The sequence below is a fragment of the Squalius cephalus genome (genome assembly GCF_949319135.1).
Source record: "Squalius cephalus genome assembly, chromosome: 9".
Lineage (NCBI taxonomy): Eukaryota > Metazoa > Chordata > Actinopteri > Cypriniformes > Leuciscidae > Squalius > Squalius cephalus.
In genome coordinates this window covers 4,706,761-4,733,453 of record NC_137130.1, presented here as the reverse complement: position 1 = coordinate 4,733,453, position 26,693 = coordinate 4,706,761, and the positions used below count along the sequence as shown (strand labels likewise).

The window sequence follows — 26,693 nt, the reverse complement described above, 5'->3', positions numbered from 1 at the left end:
TTGATGGGCCCCATTGCAAGTATGGGAAAAAAATTACTATGGAAGTCAATAGGGTCCATCAATAATTCTTCAAAAATATCTTCTGTTGTGTTCATACCCATTTGGAACAACTTGAGGGATAGCAAATGATGAATTTCCATTTTTTGGTGAACTATACCTTTAAATATATACTGTGTAAATATAAACAATGAATGCAACATTGCTAACATTGTTCTACAGAAATAATAAACCATAATATTGAGCCTTTAAAATATAAATTAAGCACTCAAGCACACACGCATAAAGCTTGCTGCAGAGACACCGGCAAAACTAATGATTATGAATGTGTCGGGGGGGGAAAAAAACAGTAAGGAGACTGTCTGAACATTTTAATAATTAATTAATAAACTAGTGTTTTCTGAGTCAGTGTCAGTGGCAAAAATTAAGTTGATTCTGACTCGTCATCTACGCAGTATAGTGGATGCACCTATAGAGAAACGCACATTAAGTTAAACCAGGGTTCCCACACCTTGGTTAACTTCACATTCAAGGACTTTCCAGGTCTAATACCCTAAAAATCAAGGACTTAATGTGAGGACACATTTCAAGTGAGAGCAAGGTTACCTTGTAAGATACATTTTTACAGTTTTGCGCATGTGAACGTCATGGCAACGAACAACACAAAATACCTCACGCGGGAAACACTTAATGTAACACGTAAATGCGCGTAACTAACGCAAATCAAGCAAGCTAGTGTGTATTGGCCACTAAGTGTTGGCGAAATAACACATTAGCGGATAATCTGGAATTTTTTACAGAAAAAATAAAATAAATTCAAGCACTTTCAAGGACCTGTATCTATGTATGTTTATTTTCAAAAACTTTCCAGGGCCTTGACATTTTTTTTTCAGATTCGCAAACTTTCAAGGATTTCAAGGACCCGTGGGAACTCAGTTAAATGTCACGCAGTAAAACTTGGTACTAATATAGCTTCACTCCATGCAAACACTTAGATATGCACCTGATAATAGCACACATTTATGTAGGTTAACGTTAACAATAGGCTACTATCTACACGTTGCATGTTGCGTCCGAAAGCTTAAAATGCTGCCTTCAGAGAAAGCATTCCAAGCTAGGAAGGCATCAAAGAATGCCCGAATCCAATGTTATCTTCACTTCCTGTCTCCTCACATACCGTCATCTGATCATTTTTTAAGGAAGCATAGATGTATCCTTCGCTGCCTTTGATATCCCACAATCCTGTGCGTCCCATTCTGTGGCATTTGAGCAAAAAATCAATAAAATAAAGATGGCGTCTGAAAGTTGCGGTTGGTGGTCTGTGTGTGTGTAAATGTTTTTGACCAACGTTTTCCACATTTGATAGGGAGAAATTACTATTGTAGCAAATTCATATTTGTGACCCTGGATCACAAAACCAGGCAATAGCCAACAATACATTGTATGGGTCAAAATTATCGATTTTTCTTTTATGCCAAAAATCATAAGGATATTAAGTAAAGATCATGTTCCATGAAGATATCTTGTAAATTTCCTATCGTAAATATATAAAACATTTATTTTTGTGAGTGAATGCAGCACAATCGTGAACATAAATGAACAACTTTAAAGGCGATTTTCTCAATGTTTTGATTTATTTGCACCCTCAGATTCCAGATTTTCAATAGTTGTATCTCAGCCAAATATTGTCCTATCCTAACAAACCATAAATCAATGGAAAGCTTATTTATTCAGCTTACAAATTAAGTATAAATCTCAATTTCAAAAAATTGACCCATGTGACTGGTTTTGTGGTCCAGGGTCACATTTGCTTTGTTATCACCTCTATCTATTTTGGTGTAGATTATTAAACATTACACTGCCTCTGAAATCAGTTTCAGCAAGCACCTTGGTTTGCAAACGCTGTATGCAAAGTTGCTGCCATTTAAGTCTGCCCAAGCTTTCGGGACGCAGCCCATGCTTGAGGTCGATGAATGATAGACAGACATTTGGATTTCCTGCCCTACATAATTACCACATAGATCTGCCTTGTTAACGATCTGTCCGTCACAGACTGCATGACTTCGCCACTTCCTGTACAGTTTTTTTTCCTGCGACCTTCCGACCAATTAAAATTTGGTCGATCAATCCTCTTCTCAATAGCTGTGTCCGAAACCGCTCCCTATCCACACTATATTGCACTATATCGAGTGTCGGCCATTTTGTGGTGTCCGAATTCTGAGTGAACGACATCATTCCCTACATTCGTTCACTACTTTTACCCACAATCCTCTCTGAATTCGAGTGTACATTCGATGTACACTTGCTGAAGCACTATTTCCCACAATCCAATGCAGAGAGGACTGAGCGAGCGAGCAAGTTTAAACCAGGGATTACTTTACAGCTTTTTAATTTCTGCTTTAACATTTATTTCATGCTAGTTTTATTATTATTATTATTATTATTTTCCTTTTTTTTATTAATCATTACTTGAATAAAACATTAAAATATTGAGATAATATTATATAGATGAATTTTAAAATTAAATTAAATGATATTAATGAGGTAAATTATAAAGGTAGCCTAAAATTATATTTTTTTTATTAAAATATAATTATTTAGGCATTAACTCAATTGAATGTGTTTTACTAACAGCCAGGTGTTTTAATAATTTGTGGCATTGTTGTTAACTCGTTAAACTGTAAGGAAGAGATGATCATTTGGTGGATGATTTAAAAATATTCGTTAATCATTTGTAGGTGGCATATTCATGAGGGCGCTCAACGACCACGTCATCTGTGAGCGTGAGAGTTTCTAACAATTTCAGTCGACGAAACTACAAAGCTGGCACGGAGGTATATATAATTTAAAAATAAAGTCATTATGATTGTTGTTGTTAATATTATTTATAAAGAGTTCACTCCTTGCAGATATAGTGCACTCAAATGCCATACAATATATAGGGATTAGTGAATGAGTGAACGAATGAGCGGTTTCGGACATAGCTAATGACTATCATTTGGACTATTAGGGGCAGCCCTATTTTTTTAGCAATTCAAATGTAAATATGATTAGCCACAAAGCCACCAATTGGAGAAAAAAAAATCTGTAAAATGAACTGGAGCAAAAAAAAATAAAAATAAAAAATAGGTAAGGCGCAGTCTTTCAACATGAATGTGGAGTGAACAGCCTCAGGCTCGGACCGCTGGCTGAACATCTGATGCATGAATCACACTTAACTGGAAACACTCCAGGATTTGTGAAGTTGTCATCTGATTGGTTGAATGTCCGGGAGACATGCGTGTCACGTTATTTAACGGTCCCCCTGGAAACAAAGATGCCGTGATGCCAAACCCCCTCATGGAAGAGGATAGAGTTAGGGTTGGGCCGATAGACGATGCCATCGTCCATCGCAATGGCTGACAGACATCACGATGTTGAGCCGGCATCGCGATACCCCCCCCCCCCCCCCCCCCCATGGTGACGCGTCATGCTTGGCATGTGATTCACCACAGCCAAAATAGCACTGTATGACAGATGTAGCGCTTTTTTTTCTAAATATTAACAAACTTGCTTACCATGTCATCAACTATCTTCTATTCCGATTGTCAAATATGTGTAAGTGAGTTTGCTTTGCTTTATAAATGATCTTGATCTGTAACGGGAGCCGTTGTGTTTACAACTGTGACAACGAGCGCTTATCAGCATCAACCAAATGCTGGATTTTCAAAAGTATGTGACGTACGTAAAGTTCGTGGCATAGACTCTTTAAAATACGTCCAAGAGTTTTACACACCGGTCTGTTATTGTAGAGATATCGACTTTACATTTTCACACCGCTAAACGTATAGAAAAAAAAACGAACTGTGATTGGTTGCTTTACATGTCAGTCAAACGGAATCTGGGCGGTGCTTGGCCAATGAAAGCTGCTATGGAGTCCAGACCTTCTGCCATCAATCAGTCCAAGTTCTGGCTACGTGAGACTAATTGAAGGTGGAGGACAAGAGCTTAGGATTTAAGAACTGTAGCGAGTTCACATCTGTACCAGCAGGCCAGAGATCGCCCACTTCATGGCACTTTGCAGAATACTGCGCTTTCAACCAATACTCCCTCAGCATCACTTGGGACACAACATTCTGACAAATGATTAGTTGCATTTCAATGCACTTTCAGTAATGGCAGGGATGCACTGGGACTAAAAACAGACCTCTGTCAGCCTACTACAAACTATAGCCTGCTATATTTATAGGGTGGCCAAACGTCCTGTTTTCCCAGGACATGTCCTGTTTTCACGTCCTGTCCTGGCCGTCCTGGCTGTTTTTTATAAAGTGATGAAAATGTACTGGTTTTCATTATTTTTCATTGGGCCATTAAGCGTGTACTTTAAATACACGTTTGCCTTTGCACACAAAACATTTGAAACCGGCTTCGGCTTCGCCCCTTCTTGTTATAATCAGCACATTCCTCAATCCGCACCGGCAAGCAGAGAGCACGTCAGAATACAGAGGCCTGTGTGTGTGTGTTCATCTCAGCCTCATTGGTCTGTCACTGCTCGTCAATGTCAGAATATATGAAATGACCAATCAAATCAAAGTAGGCGGACTTTACGTTCACAGAATTTAAGCAGCGTGACTCGACGTTTCAGTATACGGTCAAGTGCGAGATAAGATATAAGTAGCAAACAGCGTAAAAAAAAAAGCCCTGATGTAAATTCACAGATGATTTACAGAGAAAATTCCCGTGTTTTCGTTTCGGGTCGGGATCCGTGTAAAGCAGAATGCATGAACTGCAAAGCTGGCACGTACGTGTCAGTGTCAAATAAAGGTGCAAGCGACCTAGAAGCCCACATAAAGAAAGTATAGGCTACAAGAGAACATGAAGAGGATTGAAACTGTTTTTTTACTGAAATAGTATAGTAGATTTTTTATTTTAGTAGTAGATTTTTAACCTATGGCCATGAAAAGAAATAGTGTCATGTAAAAGGTGTTAAAAGCTAAACATTTTTTTTTTTTTATAGTATTCTATTGTTGCGGGCCAAACATTGAATGGAAAGGATGTATTACTTTATGTATTAAAGTACAATGACATAGTTGCAAGGTTGTGAATGCATTTGTCAAGTATTTTTTGATGTATTCACCCCCAACCACGCCCCCACCCCTTAACCACGCCTCCCCAAACCACGCCCCCGCCCACCAACCACGCCCCCACCCCTTAACCACGCCTCCCCAAACCACGCCCTCACCCACCAACCACGCCCCATCCTCTTTTCTGAAAACTAAAATATGGTCACCCTAATATTTATTGATTTTTATGATAGGTCTGAAATAGCCGTTTTGATATTGCAAAGGCCACACAATTAAACTGAACCTTAAACAATAAATCTCTGTACAGTAATGTAAATTTAATCAGCTGGTGTTTTGGTGGATTTTCAGTGGATGTATGAAGGCACTCCTCAAGTTCACACATGTCCCATCAAGAGTAATCAATATTAAGTGAAGTTTATCACATTGAACAAGTTAATATTTACAAATAACAAAAGCACAATCCTTCTTTGTCTTTAAAAGAAGTGCTTTGTGCTTTTTCTTTAAAAATAAATGCTCGCTAAAATTCCCCAATGTCTGAAATACACTCATTTGAACTTAAGAACTCGTTCTCTTTTTAAAATCTTTGCATATGTAGCCTACTTTGTATCTAAATTAGGTTTCAACAGATTTACAAGTCAACCGGGCCCACCTGCTACCAACCGTTTGAAACAGACACTATCTTCTGCAGCTCGCAGAGGATGTAATAAATCCAGATTATTATCTGCAGATCGTACACTATGTCCTCTGAGAGATTAACAGGTTGTTGACCACATCTGTACTCCCAGCAGATTCCACATTAGTTTTAATTAGAGATAGCGTAGCTGACTGACAGGCCCGGTTATGCAAACAAGAGCCAAAAAAATCTTCAAACAGAGGCATGAGTCAACATCTAAACGATGGCTGAAGTTACTCCAAATTACACATGATATTCATCACACGATTACCATCGACAGCAGAAACCCGACTCTCACTCAGAGCCTCTAATCTCTCCTCATGACATATTGACTCCTCTGCGAGACAAATACACCTGACAATGGACACTTGTCACAAACAAAAGCCAGCTGATCTGCTCTTTATCAGCCACTGTAGAAATCATTTTTCTGCTCTCATGTTGTACAACTCTAGAACTCAAAACATTTGACATCGTAGCACTACTTGATCGTTTTTCCCATATAATAATAAAAAAATAAAGCACTAAAAAAACTAGTCAGTCAATTTTATATTTAGTCATCACATTCCAGCCTGGTCTCATTGTTAATAAGTACAGTAGGTATTAATACATAACATACAAAACGTACATGTGTGTACATTTGGATAGATGTCGAAACGTACAATATGGATATATTGATAACACTTAAACATTATTATGCATACATTTACAGCTGAATCTTTTCTATCATAAAGTATTTGTATAATTGCCCTTTTACCATTTTATAGATACATTTTAGATGCCTTAACCCTACCCCCAAACCCGAAAATAACCATTTTATAGAGAATATAAAAATAATACAGCCTATAAAACGTTATAGACAAAAATGTGTAGGAAAATTTCAATTCTAGTAACAACATAGCATTAAAAAGATATTTTGAGTCGCTAATCCAACTCCAACCTCTAAACCCACCCATAACCATTCCTTAAAACATATGTCCAGTTAAGAAAAAACATAACAGACAGACGTGTAGTCACAATAATTTATTTATTGCAAAAATGTCAAAAACAGTACCAAAAGTAGTCCAAAAGACAATGGCGGTTTTGTATGAGGTATAGAGCAGAATTTAAGTTATTAATCGCTGAAAATCTTATCCCGATCCCCTCCGTGAAGGCGCACGTTTTAAACTTACATCGCCCAAACATGCTGTGTCACAATCTGTGACGAAGCAGGCGAGAGCCAATGAGCATTTGATATGATTGTCGTAAAACATGTCAAAGCTTCTTGAGGCGGCCATTTTGGAATTTATAACGAGTGTGCTAGGATTTGATGTTTATGGCCACTGCTGAGAATAGAAATAAAGATTGCTGAATAAAGGCTTGAATTTCAGTCTGTTCCTCACAACTGTTTGGATTACAACGCACAAATAAAATTACTTTTGTGAATTTGTGTGGCGTTTTGGTGTATTTTACGGTTCTCAGTCACAGCATAGGACTATACTGAAAAAACGAAATACAAAAAAAACCAAAAAATATTACATGTTAAATACTGGTTAAACAATTACAGAAATGTTATTCATTTTAAAGTTTTAAAGTGTAGTTTGAAATGAGTTTGCATATATTGCACACACACATATACATAGCCTATATCATTCATGGACTACAGATTTTAGGCCCTAAATCAAAAGTCTGGCTATTTGAGACTGGTACAACAATACCAACCAATTTTTTCTTTGAACCAAACAACCTGCACTGGTTGAGGCTGGAACACAGTGCTGTTTTTGTCACACACACACAAGAACAGAAGGAAAATCCCAAAGTAAAGATTTTACTTTCGAAAATTATTTTAAGCAATGCATGCAGCTGTTTCGGTTTTCAACACCCTTGTCCGAACAAATTGGTTTACATTATGCAAATAGCTCCACCTCTCTCTTTGTCACCACACTTTCCAAAAGAGATAGATCTCCCCCAGCCCTCCCCCCCAAAAAAAGTAAAGCCACAACCACAAACAGTTTCAATCAGAAGCCATCATGTCAGGCCCAGGCACTTCAAGTGGTTCCCATTGCCTTGTGAGAAAAAAACATTAAGTTTCCCAAGTGTGGATATAAGATGATGTGAAACTAAAAACCTCGAAGAGCACTTAGCAAAACGCCTCTGAATCACAAACCGTTCTCAGTAATGGATCTAGCAGCCTATATTTATTGATACCTCCAGTCAGATTATAATGCATTTCTTTTTAATACCGATACTACGCGATTAGAACAGAAAAGAGACTGAACATTAGAGAAAAACAACAGACTATTTCAAATGTTTAAAAGCCAGTGGTGAAACATCTACTATGATTATATAATATAATATTAATTTTATAATATACAACCCCATTTCCAGAAAAGTTGGGACATTTTGTAAGATGCTGTGATTCGTTCATTCTCTTTAACCTTTATTGAACTGACAAAAGTACAAAGAAAATAATTCCAATATTTTCACTGACCAACTATTTTGTAAATATAAATAAATTTTGATTTTGATGGCTGCAACACACTCCAAAAAAGTTGGGACAGAGGCATCACATCACCTTTCCTTTTAATTACACATTTTAATCGTTTGATGATACTAATTGCTGCAGTTTTGTATGTGGATTTTTTGCCCAATATCGCCTGATACAAGACAGATGCTCAACAGTTTGTGGTCATCAGTCTGATTCTCCTTTTTATAGAGTACATTTTCAATAGGAGACAGATCTGGGGCCGTACTCACAAAGCATTTTATCTTACCACTAGGAGTACTCCTAAATCGCACTAAAAGATTTTAGCTAGGAGTTTTCTCTTAAAAGTTATTCACAACGCCTTTCAGACCTACTCTTAGTAACGAAAAATGACAACTCCTAAACTAAGAGTGAGTCTTCATTGCTATGGATGACGTCATTACTCATGCACGAGCTTGACTGAAGTGACCACCTTGATTGGCTGATGATTGTAACGCGGGAATGATTCCAAACTCCTCCCCTACGATGATGAGTGACAGGTGACAGGTCTGAGAATGCGTGCGCTACACAAGTAGTGCGAAGGACGGAAGATGATGAATAACTGAATAAATAGCCTAAATGAATAAAGAGTAAGGCAAAACAAATAGCCTATAGTCTAATGAAACATATGGATTGATGCAATATCTTTGCAACATTATTGAATTAATCTGTCACTATATGCCTCTGCCTATGTTTGCAAAGAGAAGAACATTTTAATTTGATTCACAATGAAACGTTACAATTAGTTTGCATGCAATGAGTAGCCTAGTTTTGGTTGTTGTCGGTGGCGTTATTGCATCCCTAGTTATGCCTACAATGCAGAATTGTTCCCTCGCGATTGGAAGCTCCTGTTGCCGCCGCATACGCATTTCAAAACATCGCAACGTGAAATGCCACAAAAAGCGGTTTGTGAAGGTCTTAGTGAGTTAGGAGTCCTCTCGACTTCTTTTAAGCTGTCCCAGGCTTAGGTGCTACTTTTAGGGCTAAAATGCTTCGTGAATTACTCTTAGTCAAAAAAATGAGGAGTCCTAAAGTTACGAGTGACACGCCCATTATTTTTAGGAGTTGCTCCTAAATTCGCCAGTTAGGAGCTACTTTTAGCCTTAAAATTCTTTGTGAATACGGCCCCAGGACTGCAGGTGTAGAGTGTCTTCGAAACATTGGCATTGTCTTGTCCTAATAACCATGGACTTCCCATGAAAGACGTCCTCTTAAAGGCAGTATATGTCTCTATAATCCCAATACATCCACATCAGTGGTACCTTCACACACATGCAAGTCACCCATGCCATTTGCACTGATGCCCGCTTATACAGATGTTTGTATTTGCACCTGTTGCTGATGAAAGTCTGGTTGGTCCCTTTCGTCTTTGGGGATGAGAACTCAATGTCCATTTTTCCCAAACACAAGCTGAAACATGGACTCATCTGACCACAGCACACATTTCCACTGTGTTTTGGACCATCTGAGATGAGCTCGGGCCCAGAGAACTCAGCGGCATCTCTGCACTGAACAGATGTATCGCTTTCTCCTTGTGCAACAGAGATTGAGGTTGCATTTCTTGATGCAGCGTCAGACTGTGTTAAATGAAAATGGTTTTCTAAAGTACTCCTGAGAACATGTTGTTGTAATTAACAGAGTAGCTTGATGGTTTCTCATGCAATGCCATCTGAGGGCTCAAAGGTCACGCACATTCAATGGAGGTCTCCTGCCTTGCCCTAGACAGACTGTGATTTCTCTGGATTCCCTGAATCTTTTTTCAATGTATAGATGGTAGAAAGTTTGTAATCTTGATTTTTGAAGTTTGAAATTTAGCACAAAGTGGTGAGCCTCCATGACCAATCTTTTCTTTGCAAAGACTGAGCCTTTGGTGGATGGTACTATTATACCCAAACACGACGATACACTCACCTATTACCAGTTCACCTGCTTATTGTGGATGGTTTCAAAACATTTTAACTTGGATATTCTATAATCTTTTTGACTTTTATTTTGCCTCTGTCCCAACTTTTTTTGGAGTGTGTTGCAGCCATCAAAATCAAAATGTGTTTTACAGAAAACAATCAAGTTGAAAGCATTGGAAATATTTTCTTTGTAGTTTTAAAAGGTTAAAGAGGATTAACAAAGCACAGATTCTTGATTTTATTGCATTTTTACAATATGTCCCAACTTTTCTAGAAATGAGGTTGTAATATACACTAGGGGTACTAAATTTACACCTGACTACATTTTACGACTAAGTAAAATCAAAATGGACCCTTTTGCTCTCATCATTCACTGGTCTTTATGCATGACTCAACCTGCAGTTATTATTTAAAAAAATACTTTTATTCAGCATTCACCAGATCAAACTTGCCAGTAAAAATGTCAAAACTTTTACATTGTAAATACATATAAGAATCCTCTTCTTTTCAACACTTCTCTCCAACCATCTGACTATATGTCCAGTCGACTTAAGATCCATCATTTCCAATCAAATGATAACATCCTCTTGAGTTCTTACTCGAATATTCACTGCAAAAAATGCATCAAATTATTAAGGAGGTAAAGGGTCGAACAGTTTTTTTGTGTTGTGTAATTGATTTCAGTCAATTTGCTAACTTCCGACAGCCATCATTGGATGGCCCCCAAAAAATATTGACAGGAGAGTAGAGAGCTTTTCAGGACTGCAATTTGGCTATTAGTCAGGTAGTAGGGACATTTTTGGCATTATTCCAAGAAGAAAAAAAAACACTAAACAAAGTGTTTTACTACATTAGAATGCGAGCACAATTTCTCTCATCTTATGTAACTGGGGAAGACAGCCTTTATATGACTGCCTGCCTGCCTTGGAGAAATACCTGATTTAATTTAAATTGGCGCCTCCTGGACTGTTCTGCTTATAGCGGAGGTGGGCGTAACAGAAGAATATGCCTTATTCAATAAAATCCATCCTGCACGAAATATAAAGAGCGATTGTGAGACGATTTTGGTGGCTTATTACAACCTAAAGTGCAATCCTTCCTCTCAATGACCATTGTTATGTTAGCTGCAGTCAAATAAAACCAAACCGATTTGAAAAATTAGTTTGCGAATCCGAGTTAATCGATTCTTGAGTCACAGCAGTTCTCGAATCAACAATCACCAACTCAATTAAACCGAGTCATGTCTAAGTCAAGCCGAAATATCTGAATAAAAGCTTTTGAGTGCAGATTTTACTGATATAGGGCAAAAGTAAGTTTAAACTTGACCGTATGAGCGTTTTGTCTCATTGTGTTACATCACAATAGCATTTTATTAATTATTTTGAATTTAAATTATTTTTAGTTTGAGCTGAATCGGAGCTAAAAACAAACTGGACTTGAACACATTGGGTTACAATAAGCTAATAAAAACATTATTATTATTTTACATTGATGTAAACAGATCACGTTATAGGATTAATTAGGTTTATTGAAATGAACTGTTCGAAAGAACCGATTCCAGGAGTCGGACTGCACGTAGTTCATTAAACTACATTCGGGGTTTTGCAGTAGTAGCCTACAAAAAAAACAAACAAAAAAAGATAAAAAAATATATATATACAAGTTCGTATAAGCTGAATGAACTATTTTTATCTTGTGGCATCATCTCTTCCACCGCAGGTTCAATCAATCACTGGAAAAGTGGATTTCCAGGGCGTCAACCAGGGTTAGGACAGTTCACATGTCTTTCTCAAAAAATCCCACGGTGAATTGAATCGTTTTCAAGATTATTGGCGTTTGAGCACTGCACTAATCAAATGCATCAGGAGCGAGAGATATTATAAAATGCTGTAGGTTGAATTAGAGCACAAAACCCGTGGCGCAGAGGCCAGTGCTGACATACTGTATAAATGCATGTCGGAAAACCAAACAAATCAATCAATGCACAGATATGTAAATAACTTTTTTTCATGTGCATCGGATGCTGTTATGACAACATTGACATACTGTATGCAGAAACAGAAAAGTAAACCTATATCACAACCTAAACTAAACTATTTCTATAAATGACAGAAAAAACAACAGGAGTTGTGAATGTTCTCGTCAAGATTGCATACTCTCAAAGACAAACTGAATGAGAAAATCATAAAACTAAGCATGTTATTGAGTTGTATAATCACAAACTCAGCCTTCTTTTTAAAACTCCTTGTTAAATTAAACTCTTGTATTGTTATTTGCATTTAATTATAGCCTAACCTGAAGCATGTTTTCTTGATCATAAATTTGAATAGCTTTCATAAGCACTTCATGATCTACTCACCATCTTTCTGCAACAAATCAGGGAATTTCTTCGAACATGAGGGAAAAATTAATCCTCGGGGTCCAGGAGCAAAACTTGATGCAGTGATCCAAGGTGGAGGGGAAAAAAAATCAGTGTGGGCAACTTTACCCAAGTAAGTAGCCTAAGAAGAAAACTCCAAGGGATTTCCAGCGAGAAATAAAATCGCAGAAGTCTGTGATCAAAAAGAGCGAAGTGCCTGAGATCCGAGAGATGAGCGCTTCCGGTTATTCATTAGACCCAGAGCGAAATCACCGATCCTACTATGACTGAGGTTGAGCTTATGAATATTAAAGTGCGAAATGACAACGTTGCTTCGTCCACCGTCTGTTGGCTCTGATGTTTTGCCTCGTGAGTATTAATTAGATTGTGTCGACGTTGCTTCATAAACTTCCAATGAAGAACATTTGCTTGTGAATGTTAAAAACTAGGCCTTCGCCATAGTAGGAATCCTAAATTTTCAGATCTTGACGGACACTGACGCCAGTAGGACGGCAAAACGTCTCCTAAACGCGATAAAAGGTGGTTCACTTTTTCACGGGTTCATTTTTGTCTGTGTATTTTTTGTCACGAGAATGTTTTTTTCTTTTGCCCCACCCTTTGTGTGTAGGCAATAACTTATTGCTGTATTAGGCTAGCATGCACATTTCGACATAAACAAAATATATTTTCATATTTTCTCTGTAGCCTACATACAATTAGATTTCAGCTGGCATAGTGTATTGTTTAAAGACTTGAAGTAAAAAAGACACGTTTACATTGTTGCCCTTTTTGTCAGTTTAACCGCTTCTGTGGACCTTTTTCACAGATGTGTTTTCTTTTTTAAAATATATTTATATATTTATTTGTATTGATTTTTCTCAATGCATGTACATTTTCAACACTATATATATTTTCATCAAATTACAAGAAACTAGTTAGCCTAACGTTGCTGTGAGGGTGTTTGGGAGAGAAGGTGAAGTTGACGTCTCTCTTCTGACTGCCGTTGCAATCTCTATCATTTTCCTCTTTTGAAAGTTGCCAAAACACTGTTGTGGAGTTTTTCTTTCAAATGGGAACACGAAAAATATATTGTAGTCTCCCATTCACCACTATAAAAGTTTACCCAACTATGACGACTTCTGCTTTTGAACCCGGAAACGTGAATAAAGGATCGATTGTTCACATTTATAAGTCTCTTTCTTAGAAGGAACTTGTAGTTTAAAAATCTGACAATAATTTACTTTAAAATCTACCACAGACACAATTTTAATAGATTATTTTGGATTGCTTACTACAAACTTTTGAACTTGAGTTCTTTAAGGTTTCATAAAATCTTGTACTAGTTGAGTACAGCAAGTTTGAAGGTTTTAATCAATTTCACAATAACTTCAAGTTGACTTGTCAGTTCAAAACGTCAGTCACACACTGTTCAGAGAGAGAGGTCAGCGAAGCCGAATGGCGACACCTAGTGGATTAAACCATTAATTAAAAAAAAAAAAAAAAAATAGTAGACAAATGTGGCTATCGTGTATCAAACTTTGAGAGATCTAGCACAAACAACCACTGAGTTACTGATGCTCCAACAAAAAGTGTTACTACCACTAATAGGCCCTTATATTCAAGAATAATTTCGATTTCACTTTTGAAGAAGGAACGTATTTTAACATAGTTGAGAAACATGCATTCAGTCGTTTTACCATTAAACCCTGGTAAACTTAAATAATGTCACTAAACAATGTACAGTATAATATAAAATAAAATACTCCAGTGTTCACAACTGATCTAGTTTTTGGTTTTGCGCTCATGAAGAGTGTGGACTTGCTGAAGTTCAGACGTCACAGGTGTTTGCTCAGCACCAGACCGTCTGCAGGACACACACACATACACACCTAAACACTGTGAGTCTGTGTAAACTACAGCACATATGGCGTATCTGTCTGTCTGTCCGTTCATCTATCTATCTATCTATCTATCTATCTATCTATCTATCTATCTATCTATCTATCTATCTATCTATCTATCTATCTATCTATCTATCTATCTATCTATCTATCTATCTATCTATCTGTCTTTTGTGAGTCTGTCTGTCTGTTTATCTGTCTGCCTCCGTCCGTCCGTCCATCCATCCATCCATCCATCCATCTATCTATCCATCTATCCATCTATCCATCTATCTATCTATCTATCTATCTATCTATCTATCTATCTATCTATCTATCTATCTATCTATCTATCTATCTATCTATCTGTCTTTTGTGAGTCTGTCTGTCTGTTTATCTGTCTGCCTCCGTCCATCCATCCATCTATCTATCTATCCATCTATCTATCTATCTATCTATCTATCTATCTATCTATCTATCTATCTATCTATCTATCTATCTATCTATCTATCTATCTATCTATCTATCTATCTATCTATCTATCTATCTATCTATCTATCTATCTATCTATCTGTCTTTTGTGAGTCTGTCTGTCTGTTTATCTGTCTGCCTCCGTCCATCCATCCGTCCGTCCGTCCGTCCGTCCGTCCGTCTGTCTGTCTGTCTGTCTGTCTGTCTGTCTGTCTATCTATCTATCTATCTATCTATCTATCTATCTATCTATCTATCTATCTATCTATCTATCTATCTATCTATCTATCTATCTATCTATCTATCTATCTATCTATCTATCTATCTGTCTGTCTTTTGTGAGTCTGTCTGTCTGTTTATCTGTCTGCCTCCGTCCGTCCGTCCATCCATCCATCCATCCATCCATCCATCTATCTAAAGTGCAGTCACTTTCCACTATTTCACAAGAAAGTGAGTCTGTTGAGCAAATGTTTGGCCAACTGCTATAATACGGTTTAACAGGCTTTGTGTGTCAAACACAGATTAAGTTATTCATGCAGAAACAGCTTTTCCGACAGCCTGTGGCTGATGTTTAAACGCAAAAAGGGTCGTATTTTTGTTCTGTGGGCGGACTGACTGAATGAGGTGGAGCACTTTTACTCCATGACATGGTAGAACATCCATCTAGTTCATCACAGAAGGATTGTTTTTAATGGAAAACCACAAAAGAGAGAAAAGTGGCACAGTTCAACAGGTGAGTTTGCACATTATTTGCTGATTGATGAATAATCATAAATCTGAGATAAACTGAACATGTTCCTGATTTGAGTTTTTGTCTTTTCAGATGGAGGATGACAGGGATTGTTTGTTGTCCTCAGATAAGGACACGGGGAAAAGTGGAACTAGCTCAATATCTTCTGCCTCATTTAATTTCATCAATTCCATTATCGGATCTGGAATTATAGGTAATATTTTGTTGTTAATGCTTCTACAAAATAATAATATCAATGTAATAAATGCAGACAGGCACTACCAGTCAGAAGTTTAGACACATCAAATCCAATATATTTTCCTCTTGATCTTAATAACTTGTTGACAAATCGGGTCACTTTTGCCTCAATAAACTCCTAATTACTGCTTATTAGTAAAGTAGTTGTTAAGTTTAGGTATTGTGATTAAGGGATGTAGAATATGGTCATGCAAAATAAGGCATTAATATATAATAAACAGCCAATATCCTAGTAATGCTAATAATCAACAGTGAGAACTGGACCCTAACTTAAAGTGTTACCATAAATTGTATTTATATAGATGTTGTTACAAAGCTAACATTATTAATTGATGAGTTGGCGCATATAAAGCCAGCCATACATGCATGTAAACTCCTGAAGTGTTTAGAAAGCATCTCATGAAGGTGATTAAGAGCATGTCTAGCGAATAGTTTAGAATCTAAAATATAGAAATTGTGTAAATCTGAAAAAATATAAATCTGATTTGTTTAAAAAAAATTTGTATCTACATAATTCCCATACTTTCGTAGTTTTGGCGACTCTTGGTTGACATTTTTAGATTTTTTATTTTATTTTTTTATGTCTTGTCTAATTACTTTTAAACAAAACAGAATATTCCTAATAGATATAGTTAATGCAATATCTTTATAAGATATCTAAATCAAAAGCATGCTTAATGGTTTGGATGCATTTATGTTCATTATTTTCTCACATTTATGCATATTTTAATAGGTCAGTAGAAGTGAGAACTGGCTTAGATTCCACGCGGTACAGGATCATATGACTCCTGAACAGCCCCAGTCAGTTCACGTGCTTCTGCTGCAGGAAAAAAAAGAGAAAAAATAATATTTTTTCTGGTCCAATGATATGGGGTCCAGAAAAGGTCAGCATTATAATGCTGTATACATTTATACATTTGAATGCATATATGCATTCTTGGCGGTAGCTATTTCTGTGCTCTATCACCTGCCTTATCAGAGGGGGAAAACAAAACTAGTTAGTCAGCTGATCTTTCCCACTACCCTGTAGAGGAGACTGGGGCTAGTTATCACATTTATGTGAATATTTTCATGTATGGGTTTATTTTAAGTCATCTTTTATGTAGATACAAACCTTGAAATATTTGTCTGCAAAAAAATGTGTTGACCATGTTATAGTGTTTAACAAGTCCTCCACATCTCTGGTCTCTTGGCTTCATTCATCTAGGTTTGCCATATTCTTTGAGTCAGGCTGGTCTCCCAATGGGTCTTCTGCTGCTTTTTCTGGTTGCCTTCATCACAGGTATGCACTGCAAATGTTCATTCATACAGGTGTGCATCTACATGACAATAATGTGTTTTTGGTTCCACTTTATTTCGATAGTCCACTTTAGACGTTCTACTAACTAAGTAACTTTGCAACTACATGTCAACTAACTCTCATTAGAGTATTAGTAGACTGTCAGTAGGTTATGGTTAGGTGTTAGGGTTCGGTTAGTAGAATAAGTTGACTTGTAGTTGCCAAGTTACTTATAGTCAGTAGAATATCTTTTGGTGGACCATCAAAATAAAGTTTTATCAGATATTAAGCATACAGTCTTACTAATACTCTATTGACAGTTAGTTGACATGTAGTTGTAAAGTTACTTACAGTTAGTAGAAAGTCTAAAGTGGACTATCGAAATAAAGTGTTACCCTGTTTTTTTAAAGTACTTGCATGCACTGGTTACAAAGAAAACCTATAATAAAGTTGAGGGGATAGTTTGCCTGTGTATATATATATATATTAGGGCTGTCAAACGATTAATCGCGATTAATCGCATCCAAAATAAAAGTTTGTTTTTACATAATATATGTGTGTGTACGGTGTTTATTTTCTATATATAAATACACACACATGCATGTATATATTTAAGAAATATTTGCATGTATATACTGTGTATATATATTTATATTATATATAATTTATATTATATATAAATATTTTATATATAAATAGCACATTTTTCTTAAATATATATGCATGTGTGTGTATTTATATATAGAAAATAATTATACTCCATACACACACATATATTATGTAAACACAAACTTTTATTTTGGATGGGATTAATCGCGATTAATCGTTTGACAGCCCTAATATATATATATATATATATATATATATATATATATATATATATATATATATATATATATATATATATATATATATATATATATATATATATATATATACATGATAGCCCATCATGATTTGATTGGATTTTTCTTTCTTTCTGCAGATTACTCCATCATTTTGCTGGTCAGAGGAGGGAATCTGTCAGGCACTCACAGTTATCAGTCTCTGGTTCAAAGCACATTTGGCCAGATAGGATATTTGATCGTGTCAGCTCTGCAGTTTCTTTACCCATTCATCGGTAATCACAGACATCTGTCCTAATGACCTTTTGTTGTATTTATATTGTGAGGTGAAGTGACATTTAGAAGAATATGATTGCCTTTATTGTGTCCCACATACAGCAATGATCAGCTACAACATCATCACAGGTGATACGCTGACCAAAGTGTTTATGAGGATCCAAGGAGGTGAGTTGGTTATTACATTTAAATTTTTAAAGGGGTCATCGGATGCAAAATTCACTTTTATATGGTGTTTGCATATAAATGTGTCTTTGCAGTGTGTGGACACAACCACCATACAATGAAAAAAAAAACATTTAAAGAGACATGCACCGAAACGGGTCGCTGTGAACAGAGCTGTTTTTGAGGAGGTAAAAAGGGTGTTGTTTTACACAACCATTGAGGAATTTTAATCAAAGTATGTTACAAACTTTACATGACGACCCTAAGGAATCATACCAACTTGTGGAAAATGGGCATCCGATGGCATAGCATTCCTCATACATGTGCCTTATTATAGGCATGAATAGGCATTATTGACATGCAAATGTGGATTGATTTCAGGTTTTTATAGCAACTGTTATTCTGCTTGATTTTAATTAGTGCTCTTTTTTGACTCTGAAAGTTACAGTATGTTTTCATAGTATAATAAAAGCATGATAAATGAATCTTGGCTCTAAATGTCTTGTGTCCGTGTTTTGAAAGGACACCTCCAAAAAAATAGTCTCATTTTTTCCTCTGTGAACGCACTGATAAAAGCAGAAACTTAACACTTGTTTTTGTGCTCCTTGTTTTTTCCAGTTGGTCCCGGAAACATTCTTACAGAGAGACATTTTGTAATTCTGATGTCCACTCTTCTATTCACACTTCCCCTGTCTCTCTATAAAGATATAGCAAAGCTGGGAAAGGTTGAGTATTACCAACTATTCACTGTGCTCTTTTTTTATATATATAATCACTTGTGATCTGTAGCTTTGAAGGAATATTTCACCCAAATATCTGTCATTCGCCTGTTATTTACTCACTCTCTATCTTTTCAGACCTGTATTTTGTTGTATTTCTGTGGAACACAAAAGGAAATTTTTTTCATACAACTGCATTTCATAGTGACCATGTCTGATTACCTACATCAGGCTCTAAAATGGACAAAAAAGCACAATTATATATAGTTTTATAAGAATAGTCCATGACCCGTGTGTTACATTCTGATGTATTTGAAGCCAGGGCATTGTTGTGCTCCACAGAAAAATAACATCATAGGGTTTGGATAACATGAATATTTTTGGGTGAACTATTCCTTTAAAGGGTTAGGTCACCCAAAATATCATTAATTACTCACTCTCATGTCGCTCCAAACCCGTATGACTTTCTTTTCTTTTTTTTTTCGTTTAATTGTTTTTGGTGAAATTAGAGAGCTTTCTGTCCCTCCATTGACAGCCTATGCAACTACCACTTTCAAAAAAACATAATTTACCACTTTATATACACAACATTAATCTTCAACGCATGTTCACGCAACAACGTCTGCTCGCGTTGGAGATTAATATTTTGTATTGAAAGTGGTAAATTTTTTTTTTTTTTTTTTTGTGTCGCATGGATTACTTTAATGATGACTTTGCTACCTTTCTAGGGCTTGAAAGTGGTAGTTGCATCAGAAAGCTCTCAGATTTTATTAAAAAGATCTTCATTTGTGTTCTGTAAATATGAAAGTCTTACGGGAAAGTATTACAGAATTGAAATTATTAAATTGAAAATAATGAACTCTCTCCCTGCTCTTTTCCAGGTATCTTTATTGTCCATGCTCTTGACTTTTGCCATCCTCATCACAGTGGTCGTGAGAGCCGCGACACTAGGACCACAGATGTATAAAATCCCTCTTCCCGTCTGTGTGCATTCATTCACACCGTCCACCATATGCTCATGTTTGCTGACCGCAGCTCAGGATAATGATTTACCCTTTTAAACGCTCATTTCTCTGAGAAAGGATCTCAATGCGCTCCATTCATTGGGTTTATTTAATTTTGTATTTGATTTTCCATCATATTTTGGCCTTTGTGTAACAAGGCATATAGTGACACGCTCCAGTGAAACAATACACATGTTTTGTGATGAACCCATGTGAACCCAGAACAAATATGTGATTTTCACCTATAGCAGATGATTAAACAGGCAAAGAAAATCACTATAATACTGTTATAGTATAATAATTCTAGTATTATTATAGAGACTTGGGAATGTGACTCTCTTGATTCTTTTTGGCATGCTAACTATTCAAACCCCCCTAGCAGTATGGCAGTGACTTTTGCATGGGCATGCACAAACATTAACAATTATTTATCCAATTAATTCCTAGCTTTATGTGTTTACGTACATTTTTTTTGTCCACAGACCTGCATCAGATGATGCATGGGTGTTTGCACGGTGGAATGCGATTCAGGCAGTTGCTGTCATGTCTTTTGGTGAGGTTTTACTTCTAGTGATATACACTTTTCTCCATCAGTGTGCGTCAGAGATGAGCATTCTCCAAATACAATAACGTTTTCAATTGAAAAACTTTTCAGCTTTTATCTGCCACCATAACAGCTTTATGATCTACGGGTCGCTGCAGGAGCCCACGTTGAGCAGCTGGTCTCTTGTCACGCATGTATCTGTGGGCTCAGCTGTACTGGTCAGTGCTGTCTTTGCAGCTGCTGGTTATGCAACTTTTACTGGTTATACACAAGGTAAATTATTGTAAATCAATATCTGCACCTATTACTTTGATAAATCTGTGTTATGCGGTACACAATGCACTGAAAGAACCTGAACACGATTACATTTTTCCTGTTGTGTTTCTCGTCCAAGGTGATATTTTTGAGAACTACTGCAGGAATGATAACTTGGCTACATTCGGTCGGTTCTGCTACGGTGTCAGTATAATCACCACGTTCCCTCTGGAGTGCTTTGTAACCCGTGAGGTGAGATAATTGAAGCTTTTTATATGGGTGAATCTTCAGGGGAAGTTCTGACTACTTGATAGCTTGAAAAACAAAAATTCTTAATGTTAAAACATTTATCACGTCCTGAAGTAAAGATCTGACCATGGCCTTGATTAACCTTCAAGTTGATTTTCCATCATAACCAAATATATATTGTTCTCTACATTACTTGTGATGGGAATGACATAAGTATTGGGGACAGTGATTCTTTGACGAAATAAATAAAAAGAAAAGTAAACTTAAATACCAAACTAATTGAATGTTCGTAGCAGGGTTATTATAGTTAACTGAAACTAAATCTAAAAAACGTAAAAAAAACCCCACTAAAACCATAAAATACAATAAAAATTAAGTGACATATAATTTTATTTCACTACATATACATATCAGTTAATTTATTATTTTTAGTATATTTTCATTTAGTTTAATCTGATGTAGTTGATTGTAAAAAACAACAACAATATAAAATGACAAAAAACAACAAAAAGTACTAAAACTTTAACTAAAAATTAAATGAAAATGGAACATAATTAAAAACGAATTAAAAAAATGTATAAAAAATATAATAGTATCTCAATTACACAAAAATAACACTGGTTCTTATGCCTTTTTTTTATATATAGTATTCTGATTTTAACAATTTTTATAATTCATTAAAAAAGGAAAGTTAAAAAGCATTTAAAATCATTCTTTGCAACACATTGTCAAAGTCTTTAGACATTTCCAGAGCTTTCTGTATGACATTACAGTCATCCTGACTCTTTAATGGCCGCATACAATTCATTTTAAAGTGTGACATACTTAATTTGATTGTTTTAGTGTTTGTCTAACTTTAAATTTGGTCCTTTCTTGATGGTGTCCAGGTGATCTCCAATGTCTTTTTTAAAGGAGAACTCAGTAACATCGCCCATTTCATCATTACCTTGGTGATCATATCAGCAGCGACTGCCATATCCCTCTCTTACGACTGTCTGGGTATTGTACTGGAACTAAATGTGAGATTTCCCATTAATTCATTAACAACAAGATATGTGGTTAGCAACAGTGGTTGATGTTGCTGGTCAGTCACATTCAGAGATGTCTGTAAATGTTTTTCAGGGTGTTTTGAGTGCTATACCTCTCATGTTCATCTTCCCCGCCGCCTGCTTTCTGAAGCTCTCGGATGACCGCTGGTTTCGTGGGGAAAACCTCATTCCCAGCATCATCCTGGCAGCGGGTGTTTGTGTAATGATAATCGGCTTAGTCATGATGGTGCTCTTCCCTCAGGACTGTTCACACGGAGCAGAGATGTTCTACTGTACCGTCTCCAACACCTCAGTTCCCAGCACCACTTCACCCAGTGCGCTGCAGTTTATTAACACCACACAGAACGCCAGCACTTTCTGACTGAAATCAATTTTACTGGAATCTTAGATGCTGTTTTCTAGTGGTGTATTGTTGGTACAATTGTTGTATTAAAGAAATTACATCATAACACAATATATGTTTTCAATGCAGGTCTACCTTCTTGCATACCCACCACTAATTTTAAGTTGCATATGTTCTAAGTCTTTTGAACCCACACAGTAGCTTTACTATAAGGAACAGACCCAAATTTAAGTTTATTCACTGATAATCTTTTTCTCTTTGAACTTTAGCTGAACGTTAGGGTCAGTTTGAATTAATGCAATGGAGAAAGAAATTAAGGTCTACACTGCTTAAATCAATCGGTTTTATAAACACTGTAAAAAACAAAAAAACAAGAACAGAAAAGCTGCATATTTGCAAGTTATGTGGAGGTGTTTATTGATTTCAGTCATTATAATGTCGTTGAATTGATTTATATTAAATTATTTTTGAAATGTTTTATTATTATTTTAAAGGAATGGTTCACCCAAAAATGCTGTCATCATTTCCTCACCCTCATGTTGTTTTACAACTGTGAGTTTATTTGTTTTGTTGAACACAAAAATAATATATTTTAAAGGACGTTGGCAACGAAAAAGTTGCTGTTCCCCATTGACTTCCATATTATGAAAACAAAATACTGTGGAAGTGATCACCAAGTCATGACCAGAAACTGTTTGGTTACCAACATTATTAAAAAATCTTCTTTTGCGTAACAGAACAAAGAAACTCATCACATGTTTAAAATAACATGAGGGTGAGAAAATAATGACATAATTTTTATTTTTGGGCGAACTATCCCTTTAAGATTGGATATGAAACGCTAGGCCTATCTATGAAATTAGGCTCAAGACAAAATATTTATCAAAACTATTTAAGCTGTCTCCTCCGGATGTTATGGAAATGTTCACGGTGACTTTTAGAAAAAGAAAATCCTCCCGTGATGTTTGTCTGTAGCCTAGTTAGGTTTAATTTAATTGGTCAAATAACCTAGTTAGTGTGTGGGAAGTGTGGTGTGCTTTGGCTAACCGGAGATACACGAAATGACTTGAAATTCACAAGGAATTAAATTGAGCCTTCATGTCGACAGTCGACCCCAATTTCGCTACTTTGTGAATAGTACGTAATCATATCCATTTCCTCAGAATAGCACGACACTCCAAACCGAGTCTGTCGTGTATTTTGACGGCCTCTTTGCTTAAAAGCTCCAGTTTTCTACATGAATGCTTGCTTAAACACAATGACAACAGAGTTAATCTGAAAAATATTGACCCTTTTCAAATTTCCGGTTTTCTCAGAAGCGGAAGTCGTGAATGAGAGACTACATTAGGCCTAATATACTTTTCGTGTTCCCATTTGCTGAAATAGCAAAAGAAAAACTCCACAATAGTGTTTTCATAACTTAAAAAATAAATAAAATAACGGCAGTCAGAAGACAGAAAGACGTCAATAATTTGACTGTCACTCCCACAGATCTGCATAAGAAACACCCTCACAGCAGCGTTAACTAGGCTTAGTTGTCATTTAATGCAAAGGTAATATATAATACAAAGTATAATGTTATAAATGTACTTAAAATATAAATAACTGCAGGATTTACGATGCTGATGACCGTTAAAACACGTCATCACAGTCTGGAAAAAGGCCCACGCTAAAAGCACGAGGCCACTTTTTTTTTAGTCGTCTTGACAAAAGACCCAGAAGTCTATTGTTTTATGAAAGATTTATCATTGGATATTCTTCAGAAACTCTCCTTAGATGTATGAGCATAACATACGTCTTTTAAACGACATGAAGGTGAGTAAATAATGACATTAATTTTGGTGAAGGCGTCTGAAAAATAAGTACTACAATACAGCAGTTCTACCACTAGATGTCGCTATTTTACCAGTTTTGGTTCGCCACGTCAAGTGTACTAGCCCATCTAAAATCCTCCATGACCAAAATGTGATCATCCTTTAGTTTTACACCATTTGCATGTCAATCAACATTTTACTAATATATCAATATGATATTTATGAATGAATTGTGCTGCGTTTGAGAAGACTGTGGAAGGCTCGCCTCAAACAAACTTTAATCTCTCGCATAGCATTACTGTACAGGATTAGAGCACATTCACTGCTTTGTTGTGACTTTTCTGGTCGGGGGCGACATGTAAATGTGTAAATCCGGAGTGTGACCAGTCGATTAATCTTGCGTGAAGATGGGAGCGACTGTAACTCATCGTGTCATGACTTGAATATGCGAAGCTGCCGTCTTCCCTCGGTTAAATAGGAACAGAGGAGCGTCTGTTGACAGGGGGAGGACTCTGGAAAATATGGTGGGAGTTGCAGAATTTTAAGGGGGTAACGGGACAGAAGTGATGCAGGGACCAAGAAGGAGTGCTTTAAGTCAGCAGAAACGCTCCAAAACGTGGTGAAGTTGTTGTTATGATGGTGTTTTGACGAGACTGATGACAGTTGACAGCCGCGCGAAACTTCAACGGCGATCAAGGTAACGTTACGTTCAATGCGTCATTCTCATTCAAACCATTATGACTGTTTTATTCGTGAAGCACAAAATGAATTATGGATACAAAATGCTAAAATTGCTTCCTAGTGATGACTTACTGTTAAGTTTATTTTTTGTTTTGCTAGTAAAAAAAACTATGTTGAGACGGGATTCGAACTTGTGTGGTCTTGAACACAATCACACCGGCTAATTTGTTAAAGACGAATTCGTTTTGTCAACCATTTTTAGAGGTATTTTTTATGAAATATTTTTTTTATTTTTTTTTACCATTATAGTTTTTTCCTCCCCGAAAAACTATTGTAGGTCTTTGAATTGCATGATGATGTTTTTGACATTTTCTCGACAGTTGACAGCCAGCAAAAGCGCACTGTTTCCCCCTGCCTGTTGAATACAAAATTAGTTCTCACAATGTTATTTTCCATAAGACAAAACTGCAGGGGAATCACTAGCTGTCTGATTAGTTAATTTGCAAGTTTTTGGTTAAATAATACTATTATGTTGAGGCGGGATTCGAACCCTAGTCACGTTTGAACCACATCACTAGACTAATAAAATTGGCTTGCTCGCTAAATAAAAGTGGCTTTCTTTGTGACAGCCAGTAAAGATCCTTCCTTCCTCCCTGGGAACACACCTCTACACACCCTTCTGAATATATATATATATATATATATATATATATATATATATATATATATATATATATATATATATATATATATATTTTGCTGGTTTGCTGGTCCTGAGTGGTTTAAACTGGTCTTTCAGGTTGACCATCTTAAAAGTGGCCCTTCTAAAACCAGCCCATAGACCAGCCTTGTTGGGAGAGCAGCAAACCAGCTAGTCTGGTGTAAAATGAAGATGTTTGTTTTTTCAACAAGGGAACCATGCCCACTATTGACTATCTGGCATGAAGAACCACCTTCTGCAAAACTGACTCGTCGAGTTTAACCTCTTAATCTGTCAGCACTCCCTTTATAGTCACTGTGCCACGAGTGAGTAGTGTTTGCTCTCTGTTCTACAGTGCCAGGGATTTCAGAGCCATGCAGGCGGCAGGAATGGATGGCAACGCGCACAGCCGACCGCCTGACCGAAGGTACACCGTAAGCACTAAAAGATTTACTCCTTAACTCTGGGTTTGATCTGTTTAGAGCAGTTGTGTTATACAGTATGTCTTGAACTTTGAATATGCTTGTTTGTTTCAAAATCTTCGATTTTATAACTTATTTTCGTTATTACAATGCTTAGCAATCAGTTTAGGTTAAGAGGTAACTTTTAAAGTTTTGACATCATACAGATTTTTAATATTATCAAATATGCTTGTGCTGTTGTTTTCCCATCAACATGATGATGTCACTTCCTTGAGGATGATGTCGTCAACTAGCTTTTGTTAGTAAAAGATATTCTGCGGATAGATAATGTGAAGACACAGGAAGAACTATAAATTGAGTAATGATAACACATTACAAGCATTGTAGAAATTATCCAGTTGTACAGTAAGTGTGGATATGAGTCTGTAGGAAAGTGTCATGAAAGATTGTAATACTAATGCATGTGTGTTTGTTCTTCCGTATTGTGGATTTAAAGATTATGTGGAGTGAGGA

The 26,693-nt window shown here is 36.4% G+C and overlaps 3 protein-coding genes across 3 annotated transcripts in view; 2 read left to right on the top strand and 1 right to left on the bottom strand.

Annotated features, from left to right (window-relative positions):
- scn1laa (sodium channel, voltage-gated, type I-like, alpha) overlaps positions 1 to 12,571 on the bottom strand; it is a gene marked incomplete at its 3' end in the record, with an annotated part of 55,032 nt that extends 42,461 nt beyond the window's left edge. The window contains exon 1 of the mRNA XM_079881799.1: positions 12,497 to 12,571. The remainder of the gene's footprint in view (positions 1 to 12,496) is intronic.
- Positions 12,572 to 15,449: 2,878 nt separating this feature from the next.
- Positions 15,450 to 23,669, top strand: slc38a11 (solute carrier family 38 member 11). The gene is made up of 12 exons (XM_079880343.1): positions 15,450 to 15,580; positions 15,671 to 15,791; positions 17,043 to 17,117; positions 18,100 to 18,234; positions 18,338 to 18,403; positions 19,019 to 19,125; positions 20,001 to 20,080; positions 20,606 to 20,676; positions 20,779 to 20,940; positions 21,062 to 21,174; positions 22,059 to 22,190; positions 22,294 to 23,669. Exons 1-12 carry the CDS (start codon positions 15,539 to 15,541, stop codon positions 22,579 to 22,581), a joined length of 1,392 nt encoding a protein of 463 aa, XP_079736469.1. The 5' UTR covers positions 15,450 to 15,538; the 3' UTR covers positions 22,582 to 23,669.
- A 1,096-nt stretch (positions 23,670 to 24,765) lies between these two features.
- cobll1b (cordon-bleu WH2 repeat protein-like 1b) overlaps positions 24,766 to 26,693 on the top strand; it is a 58,879-nt gene continuing 56,951 nt past the window's right edge. The window contains exons 1-2 of the mRNA XM_079880334.1: positions 24,766 to 25,074; positions 26,114 to 26,185. Of these exons, the coding sequence (XP_079736460.1) occupies positions 25,034 to 25,074; positions 26,114 to 26,185 (113 nt within the window). The 5' untranslated portion in view covers positions 24,766 to 25,033. The remainder of the gene's footprint in view (positions 25,075 to 26,113; positions 26,186 to 26,693) is intronic.